The 14,127-nt window shown below is 44.2% G+C and overlaps 2 protein-coding genes and 1 long non-coding RNA gene across 3 annotated transcripts; 2 read left to right on the forward strand and 1 right to left on the reverse strand.

Moving 5' to 3' along the window:
- The first annotated feature begins 2,052 nt into the window (after positions 1-2,052).
- LOC101762774 lies at positions 2,053-6,671 on the forward strand. The gene is made up of 14 exons (XM_022824332.1): positions 2,053-2,155; positions 3,049-3,180; positions 3,262-3,299; positions 3,395-3,528; positions 3,657-3,781; positions 3,885-3,909; positions 4,513-4,542; positions 4,653-4,752; positions 4,835-4,963; positions 5,041-5,162; positions 5,236-5,502; positions 5,854-5,990; positions 6,100-6,177; positions 6,263-6,671. Exons 3-14 carry the CDS (start codon positions 3,275-3,277, stop codon positions 6,534-6,536), a joined length of 1,446 nt encoding a protein of 481 aa, XP_022680067.1. The 5' UTR covers positions 2,053-2,155; positions 3,049-3,180; positions 3,262-3,274; the 3' UTR covers positions 6,537-6,671.
- A 6-nt stretch (positions 6,672-6,677) lies between these two features.
- On the reverse strand, positions 6,678-10,765 carry LOC101761958 (probable glucan endo-1,3-beta-glucosidase A6). Its single transcript, XM_004957210.4, has 3 exons — positions 10,589-10,765; positions 9,128-10,462; positions 6,678-6,951 (listed from the first exon to the last, which is right to left on the reverse strand). The coding sequence occupies exons 1-3, from the start codon at positions 10,662-10,664 to the stop codon at positions 6,911-6,913; spliced, it is 1,452 nt and encodes a 483-aa protein (XP_004957267.1). The 5' UTR covers positions 10,665-10,765; the 3' UTR covers positions 6,678-6,910.
- LOC106804182 lies at positions 6,958-7,540 on the forward strand. Its single transcript, XR_001393130.2, has 2 exons — positions 6,958-7,076; positions 7,178-7,540. It is a non-coding gene; the product is annotated as an uncharacterized LOC106804182 (long non-coding RNA).
- Positions 10,766-14,127: the final 3,362 nt, after the last annotated feature.

Raw genomic sequence — 14,127 nt, forward strand, 5'->3', positions numbered from 1 at the left:
GTTTACCGCTAGATATCACTCCCTCACCGTGCAACGAACAGTAGCTGTTGGCTACTTGTTGGCTTGTTGCTCCGGCTCGACTCCACGGGCTACGAGCTACGACTACGAGCATTTATCCGAGAGCGACGAGCAGTAGTCAGGTAACCCGTAATAACCAGCACGGGGGCACGGGGCTCTGTACCTGCACGCGGACGTGCGTGCGTCGTGCGAGCGAGACGACGGCGCCGTCCGGCGGGACAAGTCTTTGGGCGGCGACGGATTTGTGCTGTGCTTTGGCTGCTTGTGCGGCAGCCCCTGCGGCCGAGCGGCGCATGGACGGAGACCGTGCGCACGGGCGTTTATTTGTTTCCTCTGCCCATCACCCGGTGTTGCCAGGGATAATGGTAGGGACATAGTAGGAGGTAGTACTAGTACGCGCCAATGTGCCATTGCCTCCCGGCGACGGCGAGGCGTCTTGTCGTGAGGGAGTGAGACTGCTGGGGCCGATTAGCCGATACCTCCTCTTGTCCTCCTCAGCAGAGTAGCAGACAACCGCGGCGGCGACCAAGCAGGAACGACAAGTTCGGGGCTCTTTTCACGGATGTTTCGGGCCCTCTGAAACGCTCTAGCTCACTCATGCAGTCATGCGAAAACTGAAAATGATCAGATTTTAACCAAGCTACAGCAACAACACACGCATGGAAATTGGCAAGCGAATTCCCACCTCCCATCCAATAATTTCTGATTCTGAGCTCTGAAGTGTGCACGAGCATCGAGCAGCCGAGCAAGGCTCCACTGTTACAGCAAAAGTCTGAGCGAGAACGACAGAGAACATATACGGTTTCAAAGGCACGTTCCCCACTGAAAATTTAAAGAAAAAAATAAAGTCATCAGCGAGCCGTGTTAATTAACAACTAATGCTATCATCATCGTGTCAAAAAGATAAGACAGTTACTTGAGGAAGCAGAAAGAAAAAGGGAATGTAATTAAGGCAACCTTCAGGTACAATCATTATCTTGTCAATATCGTACACTTGAGAGGTAGTGGTGTAAGCGCACTGGCATGAGCACAACACAGATACTATATGCGATTGCAGCATTCTCTCCAAGAAGCAATGACAGAAAGAATTTGCTTTGGAGACCAAAGCAACATCGGCCGAAACCTTCTTTTACCAAATCAAGCAACAAAGCTAGTTGAGGGACCAAACAACTGAAGAAGAGATGACCAGGCAAGCAAGCAAGGTATGCGAGGATGTGTCTTGCATCTGACAGGAAACGTTGCACAGACCTCTCGCTTAATGCTGACTATGCAGAGATTGCTGATGCAAATACAAGACTACAAGAGTCTCAACAATTTCAGTTTAATAAATGGCTATTACAGGTATGCACAGCTAGAAAGCACGTCGCCATCAGTATAAAGTATAAACACTGCTCGACTGAAGTATTTCTTTTTTCTTTTCAAAGAAAGCATATTATCGTTCCCAGAAGATTTCTTTTTAAGAAAGACGCTGTACTCAATTACACTGAACCTAGCTAACAGAGACGCAGAAGTTGACACATTCGTCCTACTACTAACTGTTCAGATGCACCAGTTACCAGATAGGAAAGAAACTGGTATAGGAAGTTGCAGGTTGCACTTGCAGGCTTGCAGTTGCAGCTAGTGACCTCACCACAACAGTCCAAGGTCATGTGAAATGTGCAGTTGGGCTTTCGTCCAATCATAAATGGGCCACAATGGATTAGTCATCTGCTGCCCGGGGAAAAGAAGGCCGGGATGGCCTCGTGGGAGGTTTCCAAACTCTCGTCTCTCGCAACCTCCGGCCCCCGCTCCCTCCTCTTCTCTCTCAACCTTCCCCTCTTGGCCAGCGTCGGCCGGCCAATCCTACCCTACCGTGCACCTTTCTGAAAATCTCCGTTTATTTGAACTTCCTGACAGCTTCTTAACGTGAAAAAGTTAGAAACTTAAATAAATAGCAAACTTTCCATGCAACTTCCGAAAAAGCTAGAAGCTCAAAAAAGTTGAATTTATATAGGAAACTGAAAAGCTAAGATTTCCGAGCTTTTATTAGCTTTTGAGTTTAGAAAGTTAAACACATCTTCTAAAACCTAGTGTTGACTTTTCAGAACCAAAAAGTCAGCAACATCTGGAAGCTCAAAAGTTGCAGGTCGGACACCAGGTACGTGCATCACCCTCATGCCCTCCCTCCCTCTTATGTGACTTCAGGCACCTTAAACCTAGATATGGCTTAAAAATTATCGCGGTGCTCCACCTCTTGTGGTACAACACTATTGCAGTGGTATTTTTTCTTGGTACATCCAGCCAATTACATGCGTCCATCTAATTTGAACTTTACCCCAACGGGGTCGACTTCTTTCAACGAGATTGCTTGATTGGGTGGTACAATTTTGGTGTTATAATTCTACGGAGTAGAAAATATTGGTCTTCAAGTATACAATGTTTCTTTAGAAACCCGGTTAAAAAATCTAGTCTGATTTCTAACCACGCTCCCAGAGTAACAGTGGCACATGAAATTCTAAAAAATATCACTAACGTATTCTTCAAGTATACAATGTTTCTAACCAACATGGAATATTGTGCAGGTTCAGATTAGTTCCATAATGTTCCTTTTTTAAAATTAGCAAGAGCTATAGTTGATACTCTCTCCGTCCCAAATTACTATTCGTTTTATCTTTTCTAGATACATAGCTCTTGCTATGCATCAAGATATATATTATGTCTTGATACGTAGCAAAAGCTATGTATATAAAAAAAAGTCAAAACAAATAGTAATTTTGGACTGAGAGAATAGAAAAGAGCTCACAAAAAGGAACAGTGGCGGATAGCGTTCCTGATTAGTTGATAGGTAATAGCTTTATATTGCTGCTTCAACGCTTATGACCCCACATTTTGCCCCTTTGTTTTATTTCTAAATGAAAATTCTGCTCTAAAAGTGTCGCCTCTATTGCTTTGTTGGACGGTGATTATATATGCTTAGTCTTCTCAGTTTTCTAACAAATATATATCGAAATGACACCAGTTATAAATGAATTAATTTGCAATCTTCTGTAGGAGATGAAATCTTATTTTCATGCTCATGCATAGCTACAGAACACTAGGGGCGCCGCTTTAGAAGGTTTTTTACTACTGCAGGTTTGGTTAGAGCTCTTGATGCTACAACCAAACACCATGATGACTTAAAAGGTTGGTGTTGACAGTCATCCTTTACTAAATTTGTTTACTTCTGATCATTGTGTGCTCATTTCTTGCCTTGTCATTTTGTAGATTCGAGTGCGCCATGAAGGCACTAAAGTGTATAAGGGGTTTGTGGCTAAATGTGATTTGGATGATAACTTTGCTGTTGTCAATGTCTATAACTTCCTTGATATTTAGGTTGGACCTTTCCAATGTGCACCAGAAAGTCTGCGACATGGTGAGGTATTAGCTGTAGCGCGTGGCGTCTCTGGCGAAACAATGGCTAAGAGTGTGGAATTGAATGGTGATTCAAGGGTATGTGAGGATAATGAAGATCTTGATTGTAAAATCTCAGAGGTAACACTTGCATGACGATTCGAGCATTTCGTTCTATTTATGTTATGCACGGAGGCAATAAAAATAATTTTTTATTTATATTTAATTCTCATTCTATACAATTTCATTTTGTTCAATTGTATTATTAGCCTTGGGAAGGCGGGCCACTTCTTCCTTTTGATGGGAATATGGTTGGCGTGAACCTTTTTTTGACTACGAGCATAGCCGTTTTCCTACCACGGGGCATAATTCTCAAGCATTACTTGACATCCTAGCAAAAGGAGACTGGTCTTGCACGGTCAAAAAAATTAAAGGTTCACAGATATGTCTAATCAATGCATGCCCTTGATGAGTTCACCTACTCTATTCTACCTTAGCTCTTCTCCTAAAAGAGCTTATAAGGTAAGCATTTTTGAGTGCTAGATAACATATGTAGGCAATAATCTAGATCTTAGCTGCTATTCCTTAGCCTATTTGGCATCTGCGCTGCGCAGTTCTTAATGTTTACCAATCAAAAATATTTGCCGACCTTTGGCATGTATCACAAATTCACAGTTGTCCTGTACTAGGTTAGTCATATTTCTTGTTCTAATGTTGAAAACTGTATGTTAGTCTTATTGTTATGTGCATTATGATCATGTTTTCGTGAAACATTTTCCACACGACTTCTCCTCATTTCTCTATCTTGTTCCCTGCCTATGATTCTACCCATGTAGTTTTTGGCACCATTTGGCGTATTAATGCACTGGTTTGATCCATTTTACTCTTGGGTAGTCATTTTTATGTTTTGCAGGCTTGGAGGAAGACCCATAGGTGAGAAATCTAAGTATCTAACAGCCATCCAGAAGGTGAGCACACAGGCACTCCTCAAAACTGCCTAATATTGTGGTATCATGCAAACTATTGCAGTTCATAATGGTACCTATTTAGAAGCTGTGCAAGTTTACCATTTACATTTGTACATCAATTATTCTAGCCCTTTCACTTGTACTCTTATACTGTTAGATCTTATCAGTTAACATATGTATACTACAGGTATGTTCATGCACTCTGACTTTTAATTATAATTGTTGTTCATGCTGTTATCATGATATAACTAATGTTATATGCTGATTGTCACTATGTCAGTGCTTAACTGCTGATCACTTGACCTTGTTGCACCAGTACATGGAGATTTTCTCAACCAGGAACAGTTAGATCTAGACTCCATGGGTTACCCTAAGTTACCATCAACCATGTTTGGATGTGAGTCAGTGCTTCTAAAATTTGCTGACCTCTTACAGCTCTCATGGGTTACTAACAACTATTCTACAATGTATTTCTCCAGCTGGCATGATCTTGGTTAATTCTTTTGAAGACACTTTTGGTGACATACGTGGTAAAGGTGTCTGGAAAAAATTCAGCAAAAGAGCTAACATAAATCGCAATGTTGTCGCACTGGCTTCATTCAATGGTGATTTTACATACATTTACTATTTCATCTTTGTTTTGATTACAACTAGCTGGTAACCAGAATCATGGCATGCAGAAGAAAAAAGGTTTTTTTTGCATGCACAAGTTTTTTTATTGAATGGAATGGATGTACGATAATTTTGACATCAGCGAGCTTGGTTAGAAATTCTGGTGATGAGAACAAGATTGATGAAAACTTGAGGGTTGGTGTTCATTGTTCTGTGACTGCTGTTCTTTTAAGGTGCTGTTTGAGTCTCACCACTGTATTATTTGCAGATTGAAGTGTTGCTTAACAACCAATGCAAAGAAGGGAAGTTACGGCATTGCAATCTACATTACAACGTTGCTCTAGTTAGTGTCAAGGATTACTGTGCTCTTCGTTCATCAAATACTCTGCTTGATTGGGAGTCAAGTTTTGAAGTAGCGGCTGTAGGGCGTTGCTTCAAATCAGACGCGTTAATGGCTACTAGTGGGAATCTGGTTTCCTGGACAGGCACACTTGACCGTGAGTTCCTCTCACGTTCCACGTGTAAAATCACTAAGGTAATCCTATATTTTTATTGCCTTTTTTTGTGATAGTAAATACTCCCTTTGTTTTTTTTTCTATCAGGCGTAATTTGACTGTCCAAAAGAGAGCTTTAACCGCAAATTTCCCTGACATTATTTTGCTTGCAGTTAAAACATATTCTTGAGAAAGTACTTTGGAATATGAATCCAACGATATCATTTGATAAAACTTAGATAATATTGGATTAATCAATGGTCAAAGCTTGAAATTGGATAGACGCCTTGTATTTCTAAACAAAGGAAGTAGCATATAGTTGCATTGGATTGAGTTGGCTAGCAATACCTATTTGGAACAGAAATCACAACTTGTTCATGTCAACTTGCTAGGCTGGGATTGGAGGCCCTCTTGTTAATCTTGATGGGGATGTTATTGGCATGAACTTGTATGACACGAGAATAGGAAGAACTCCTTTCCTGTTATGGGAAGACATTTGCAAAATTCTAGCATCGTTTGAGACAACAAGGTATCCATTTGCATATATATCACATATGTTCTCTTTTGGAACATTTTTAAGAAGCTTGCTGAAGCAGGCTGAGTGAAGCATATTCTTTTTTTACTGGCATGTCTGACAGTGAACCTGGTGATGTTGGCAATGCCTCTGGTGCACGTTTCTGGAAAATGCCTATGGATGACAAAAATAAGTTTAACAGGTTGCTATTCTGATCCATGTCGCTGTATATTAAGCTGGGGTTAAGTTTTCGATATATAAATTTATTTCACCGAACTGAACTGCAGGTTTCCTGTGCCCATGCCACGCTGGTGCCATCCTGAAGAGGTTGAATCTGACGATGATGATGAGTTGAGTTTTGACCCTGAATCTGGCCAGCTGAAATACGGTTACACTAGGGGACGGAAAGTCAAGCTCATGCAGACGCACTCATGCCCTAGATTGGTCTCACAATCCCCATATCATTGCTGGTTTGAGATGGCAGAAGTAATCTGTGGCTTGCCCAAGTCTTGTGATATGTGCAGCATTTTAATCCTGGAATTGTTTGGTGTCTTCTCGTGAGCGGGGCGAGTGTTTTTCGGACTTTCTGGCCGTCCCCCGTCTGAAACGCTCTAGCCCACCCATGCATTCACGCGTACTGAAACTCAAATCAACTAGGCCTAGGCTACAGCGACGACAACACACCACGCACGCATATGGCAATTGGCAAGCGACCTTCCATTTCTGAATTCCAAGTGTGAGCACGAGCAACAGAGCAAGTCTCCACTGTTACAGCCAAAGTCTGAGTGAGAAGTGAGGACGACATCTACGGTGCCAAAAGCACGTCCCCGCCCTATATTAGCTCTCAAGTACGCTAGTCGTCTAGCCGGGTTTACACAAAATCAAGAATCGCATGAATGTGCTTTCTCCCCCTCCGTTCGCCCAGGCAGAGCCAGTTAGGAGTCTAACGAGCTGCGGAACTTGCAGGAGCCATGGCCTGAAAAAAAAACAGAGAGGGAAAAAGCAGTCATCAGCGACGCGTGTTAACAACTGAAGCTACATGTCAAAAGATAGACGGATGCTTGAGCAAGCAGGAGAAAAATATAAAGGAATGTAATTAAGGTAAGCTTCTGGTACTATCATCTTGTCAATATGTACTATTCAGGGATGGTGATGTAAGCGCGCCGGCATAACTGATACAGTGATACTACATGTGATTGCAGCATTTTCTCCAAGAAGCAATGTCAGAAACAATTCGATCGGCCCGAACCCTTTTACCAAATCAAGAAACCAAGCTAGGGGAGGAACCAAAAAACTGAAGAAGAAATGCACAAGCAAACAAGCAAATGTGTCTATGCAGAGAATGCTGCTGCAAATGCAAGAGTCTCAGCAACAATTTCGGCGTAATAAATGACTATGCACAGCTAGCGAGCGCAATCAGTATAAACACTGCTCCACTGCAAGATTTTTTTTCCTTTTTATTTTTCAAAGCAAGCATATTGTTCCTAAGAAGTTTTTTTAAGACAATATACTGAACCTGCAGAAGCTAACAGACATGCAGAAGTTGTCTCTCTGCATTGGTCCTACTACCAACTGTTCAAACGCATCAATTACCTGATAGCAAAGAAACTCATATAGGATGTTGCAGGCTGCACTTGCAGTCTTGCAGCTACTGGCCTTACTACAGGGGTGTTTGGGAGATAGGGTTAAATTTAGCCCTGTCACATCGGATGTTCGGATGCTAATTAGGAGGACTAAATATGAGCTAATTACAAAACTAATAGCAGAACTCCTAGGCTAAATCGCGAGACGAATCTATTAAGCCTAATTAATCCATCATTAACAAATGGTTACTGTAGCACCACATTGTCAAATCATGGACTAATTAGGCTTAATAGATTCGTCCCGCGATTTAGCCTAGGGGTTGTACAATTAATTTTGTAATTAGTCTATGTTTAATACTCCTAATTAGTATCCAACATCTGATGTGACAGGAGCTAGCCCCTGTCTCCTAAACACCCCCGCAGCAATCCAAGATCATGTGACCTGTGCAGCTGGGCTTTGGTCCAGTCATAAATGGGCCACAATGGACTAGTCAAAACAAGTGCAAGCCTGCAACCTGATCATTTCGGGGCATCTTTTGGCAGCGAGCCCAGCCACAGACTGATCAAAACGTAGTCAGTGCCATTGCAGGAATCTCTATGTAGATGAAAGAAGCCTTCTATTGTATATTAAAATTATATCTTATTCATTTCAGGGTAGGCTAACCGCGACATCACCTTCAGTTTTACTTCAGACAACAATCAGCATTTTTCAAACTTCATAATTTGGTCCACTGAGCCTTCCTATTATGTTAAACAGATTTCAGGTACCACATACTCCTAATTAAATAGCTGAGTAGTTCTCACATAGGGAACCTGGTGTTCAAAATCCTACAATGAAAACTGTTTTCACATACTTTTCATCCCATTTCAATTTTGGTGCAACTATTTAGTCAACCACATTGCTACTATTTGATGCATGACCTCATCATCCACATGTTATGAAAATTGATATATGTTTTGTTATGATTCGATTCCTCAAATCCCAAAGTGGTGGGAGTCAACTCACTTGACAGATGGAAAGCACATCTTAATGACTATACATTTCCCGTTATAATCCTACTATACTAATATTAATAGAATCGCTTGGAACCTTCCATGCTGCTACTTGTTGGGATCGGTAAGCACCATCAAAGATCTCCACAAGAACTATTTTAGATTGATCTAAACAAGTTTACTTCACTGGATGGACCACAAATCACACATAAAAAAGCAGTTCTTAATAATTTTCGCATCTCCTAGTTGACAGATGCCAATGGCTCCAGAGTTGATCATTTGGATATCCCCCGATATAATCCCTGGGGAGACCAAGACTATCTGATCTGATGACTCTAATAATCATAGAGTTGACCTGGTACTGTACTGTTTCCAAAAGGGCGAGATGCTTTCACAATATTCATCACTCCTCTACCCATATTTGGTGAAATGTACCTTTTTTTTTACTTTTTAGGTCAGCCTAGTTAATTGAATTACAGATTGAAACTGCATGACCAATCAAGAATTAATCATCATCCAAAACAAGTACTAAATGGACTAGCAAGTTCAGAATGTAGGGTATGTGTGAACACTTACTTGGATTTTTGATAGTCTGCTCGGCAAGGTTGTTGAAGTAGCACGTTGCTCCAGTCTTCCTGAACTGCTGCCAGTACGAGTTGAACGCGTAGCTGGCGTGAGCCACCGTCGTGTTCGGCAGGTAGCATTTCTCCCCGGGCTGGATGGCGGCGCAGGTCCCGTTTCCCTGCCCGCACGCGTACGCCAGCGCGTTCCCCACCGCTGTCTCGTTCAGCTTCTTGCTGGCGGCGGCTGAGAGCACGCACCAAATCGGCCCCTTGTACGGGGTATTGTTCTCCAGCGCTGGCAGCGGCGGGTAGGACCACAGCGGCCGCCGGCCGGTGAGGTCGATCGGGTAGACTGCCGTGCCGTTGGCGTAGTACAGGCCCCAATGCCGCTCGGTGCCCGGCCCGCCCTTGAGGTCCTCGTTGTAGAGTGAGAACACGAACACCGGCATCTTGGCTCCCGGCCGCAGCGGCGTGCCCGGGTTCTTGGCCATCCGTGCCGCGAGGTTCCTGTTGTAGATGGCGGCGTTGTGGACGTTGCCGCCAATCTGGTCGTAGTCGCAGCCGTTGGGCCACCCGGTCTCCGCGACGGCAAGCTTGACGCGGCCGTACCCGAGCTTCGCCATCGCAATGGTCACCGCGTCAAGCATTTCGTCGAGCAGGTTGGTGTATGTCAGCCCGGTGACCGGGTCGACGTAGCGGGTGTGTCCGCCCTGGAAGAGCGCGTAGTCGAGCGGGACGGTGAGGTTGTGGCCCGCCCAGACGAAGTAGGGGTAGGCGTCGACGAAGTAGTAGGAGTTGGTCCCGTTCAGGAAGTGCAGCAGCGGGCGCACGACGGACGCGGCGATGTCGGGGCGGAAGGCCGCGGCGGACGGCGGGCGCGGGAAGTCGCCGTCGGCGAGCGCGTCCATGGCGAGCGTGGTGCCGATCTTGACGCTGCTGATGCCCCGCTTGCGTAGGCTCAGGTGGATGTTCTCCATCGCCGGGACCAGGCGCAGCCAGGTGGAGTTGGCGATGGAGTAGTCGGAGAGGATCTCGTTCCCCACGAGGAGGAACTTGACCCGCGTCGCCGGGTAGTAGGGGACCAGGTTCTCGGCGACCCAGCGGTCCGCGGCGGCGGCCGAGGCGGCGATGTCCGGGATGATCTGGTTCGGCACCATGATGGAGACGGGCCAGCGCGTGCCCGCCAGCGCGCGGAGTACGCCCGGGTTGGCGTCGTAGATCTTGACGGACCCGGCCCCCGCCGCGCGGAGCAGCTCCACGGACCGCCGCGGCGAGGGGATGTCGTCCGCCACCCGGCCGTAGTTGACGCCGAGCCCGTGGCCGCCGCCGCCGCTCACCCCGTGCGCCGCTGCAAGGAGAAACAAAAACAAGAAAAACACGAGCTTTCAGCTCAGCTCGGTTCGCCGTAGCTCCAGCCTTCCGCCGTCAAGACGACGCGGCGGAGGACAGAGGAGGGTGACTCGCGCGCGCTTACCGTGGAAGGAGAAGGCGGCGCAGAGCAGCAGGAGGAGGGGGAGAGCCCGGACCCGGAGCGGCGGTGCGGCGGCCATGGATGATGCTGCCACGGCCCCCTGTAGCCTCTGCTCCGTTGGAGACTGCCTGGCCTGGGGGTTAGCGCCTTCTCGGAGCTCGGGTCCGACCGTTGCTGTGTTGCGTCCTCTTGTAGGAGAGCGGTTTGTGTTAAACTAGGCTCTCTTTTTTTAAAAAAATAAAGGTTGGCAACGGTATGGTAGCTTTCAGCATGCACTGGCCAGCAGCTGTGCTTTCGTTTCTTATTAGTTGTAGATAGATTGCAAAAGATTAGTAACGTATAAAAGCTGTGGTAAAACAAACATGCTTTGGAGAAAGACGCGGTGAAAATCACCAGGAAAGCAATTGGACGTGCTGTACTGTAACGTTGCAACTTGCAAGAGACGAGCGTGCATTGCAGGTTACAGCACTGGGTTCTGTCAGTGCCCATTCCTCGCTTCCCCTTGCTGCTCTCGTCTTGCGCATTGGATGCTCTCTGCTCGTGCTCGGGGACGGAGGAAGCTAGCTTTGGGTGAAGTTGCCAAATCGCAACCATCCCTTTTTGCTCTTCGTCATGTTTTTTTCCAGGTGTTGGGGGGTTTGTTAACTGTGATCGTTGATCAGTGAGGTACTGAGGTGAAAGGCCGATGTGCTTCACATGCTGCTACATTCTTTTGAAAAATACCGCACATGCTACGTTCACCGACCGTTGTGAAAAATGAGGGGCACTTTTTTCCCTTCGTTGGTGTGCCCAAAAGCACGGGTAAATTGCCACGGAACCTGCGCGCGTCTCTTCCAGGATGATGATTTTGCAAGTCGACTGGCAAGAAGTCAATCTGGTACGTGACCAACCGACTGACCGTGACAGAAGCTTGTTCTTCAAAATTCGTGTAAGGAAGAAGCCAAGCCCTTGTTTAGTTGCCCAACTTTGGCCAATCAAAATTACTGTAGCAATACTATAGCGTTTCGTTTGTATTTGTGAATTATTATCTAAATATTGACTAATTAGGCTCAAAAGATTCGTCTCGCAAAGTACAACAAAACTGTGCAATTAGTTTTTTTATTTCGTCTACATTCAATACTCCATGCATGTACCGCAAGTTTGATGTGATGAGAAATCTTCTTTTTATATAGTGCTAAAGTTGGGATTTTGAAGTGAAGTAAACATGGCCCAAATTGCCCCGGTCGCCTGGCAGGCTAGCGCACAAAGCTTCGCGGAAATTCGTGTCAGGAAGAAGCCAAATTCCCCCGGTCGCCTGGCAGGCTAGCAAACAAAGGCCCTGTTTGTATTCGCGGTGACGCGGGGCTCTATGCGAATATGCGATTGACTTGGCTGCTGACTCCTCAGCCCCCACGGCCTTGCTGTCCTTTTAACGGAGAAAACAGGGCGATGGCCGTCGGTGGTGGCTCGGTGTACGTACCTACTCTGCTTGGCTGTGAAGTTTTTTTTTTATACTACCACCCTGAAGCATTTTGTCAGTATGCTTGAAAACTGGTGGAGTATCATGTAAAGAGTAGGTTCTCAACTGGAAGCGCACCAAGGTTCATGCACTTCTTTGTATGCCCTTATTTTGTCAGCATACATATCTGGTGCTAAGATTGATGTATAAATTATTGATAATACAGATGTAGGAACGGTGTAGAACTGTCCTCACGGGGTATGTTCGGTACCACGATAAGCCGGTGGCAAGACATGAAGACAGAAACAATCTCTTGCTTCTATTTCCTTCACTGTTCTCACTGATCCTTGTTAATTATGTACCACAATTATCAATTTAGCAATCTGTATAGGAAAATAAGTAGGTGTTATAAATATAACAATTCGGTGATATAAACATGGTCTCAGAAATCTATCAAACATGATCAAATATTGTCAGGTGAAACCATCAATATACGTATTGGAAAGAAGAGATTAGAACCATAATTGCTAACCTGTTTTGGTAGAACATTTGTAGCAAAATGAAAAACTAAAAGGGATGGTGTTTAAAGAAGATAAACTGATGAAGGCCACATATCTTTTATTAGAAGCTGCATCAATGAAATATATATCTTGGAACCTAATCTAAACCCTGCTCTTTTTTTCTACTCTTATCTCAACTCTCAAGTTATAGTAACTTGTAACAGCAGTGCGTTGTTAGATTCTTAAGTTTTAGGAACCACCGTGTCTAGAAATATACACTGATTTGTAATTCAAATGTGACCAGCCAAATGTGTCAAAAAGTTCAGGTTCCAATAATAACATGCTAATAAGTAATGGAACTGGTAATTTGAGGCCACCAAGCATGATTCATTCAGGCATGCAGTCTGAACAGGCTGTGTGCATGCATGTGATGGACTGATGGCACTGAGCATCAGAGATCAATGGTAGGGACATGCAATGCGCTCACCTCGACAATATGCAAAATGCATGATCTGGGTGATGGTCTAGACTTATTTCTGTACTGCAGCCCCCCTTCACTGTCTCCATTCTCCATTCATCGCGCTAGCCTCTCTGCTAAGGTGACATTTAACTCTTTACTGTAGACTGTAGTATTAACATATTTTATTCAAATATAGAAACAAATTAACAATAATGAACCACCAGGGAGACAAGCAACTTCCTGCTTAAATCTAATTTTGTAATATATATCTTCGTGCAGCATCCTATATCCAAAAAGGAAAAATTCTCAAACAAACACATTCCTTGAATCTACCTAAAATGAGTATGGATGTGAATAAATTGGATAGATATGAAGCCCATAATCACGAACAGCAGCAATTTGTCAATGAAAAAAAGAGCTGAGCTTACTGCAAACTGAGCAACATATTTGGTGCTTAAATTACAAAATGAGATTTAAGCAGGAGTACTGCACCTGCTTTGTTTCTGCTTTAATTTTATTTAAAAATGGGGGGAACAGAAAGTGAGGAGTTTACCTGCCAATGCATTTCTAAAATGATAATCAGAGAACCTCGTGCTTGCAACTTTGATTTTTGGCGTGAACTGAACAAATATCTGAGAATCTGAATAGCAACGGGCAAAACTGAGTGAGGTTAGTGACAAAATACAATGAACAGGTGATAGTAAATCAACAATCTTATAGCTATAGGAAACCCTGACCGATTTTTTCTCTTTCTTTTAATTAGATTTAGGAATAACAAAACAGCTAGATACTATGTAAATATGGTTGAAACTCTAGCATTCATTTGAGTAAACTTTCAATTCTCTAATACCTTCACTCCTTGTCAGTTATCCAAAATTTCTAGGGATCCTTATTTCGCTACTATTTTGAGCCTTTGGAGACAGGAGAAATGATTAGAATCCCAACTTTGTCATGTAGCCTTCTCATTCTTTTTTCTTTGAAGCTTCTTGAAAGGGCAATGTCAGACCATGGATGGTTTACTGCTGATGAAACTGAAGAGTCCTGCACATCCTAACTTAATTCATAGTAAAAACACATGTTTGTGGTGACTGGACTGAAGTCATGGGTTCAGATGTCGACATCCCCTGTTCCAGGGTTCCCTACT

This window comes from Setaria italica, chromosome II, assembly GCF_000263155.2.
Source record: "Setaria italica strain Yugu1 chromosome II, Setaria_italica_v2.0, whole genome shotgun sequence".
Taxonomy (NCBI): domain Eukaryota; kingdom Viridiplantae; phylum Streptophyta; class Magnoliopsida; order Poales; family Poaceae; genus Setaria; species Setaria italica.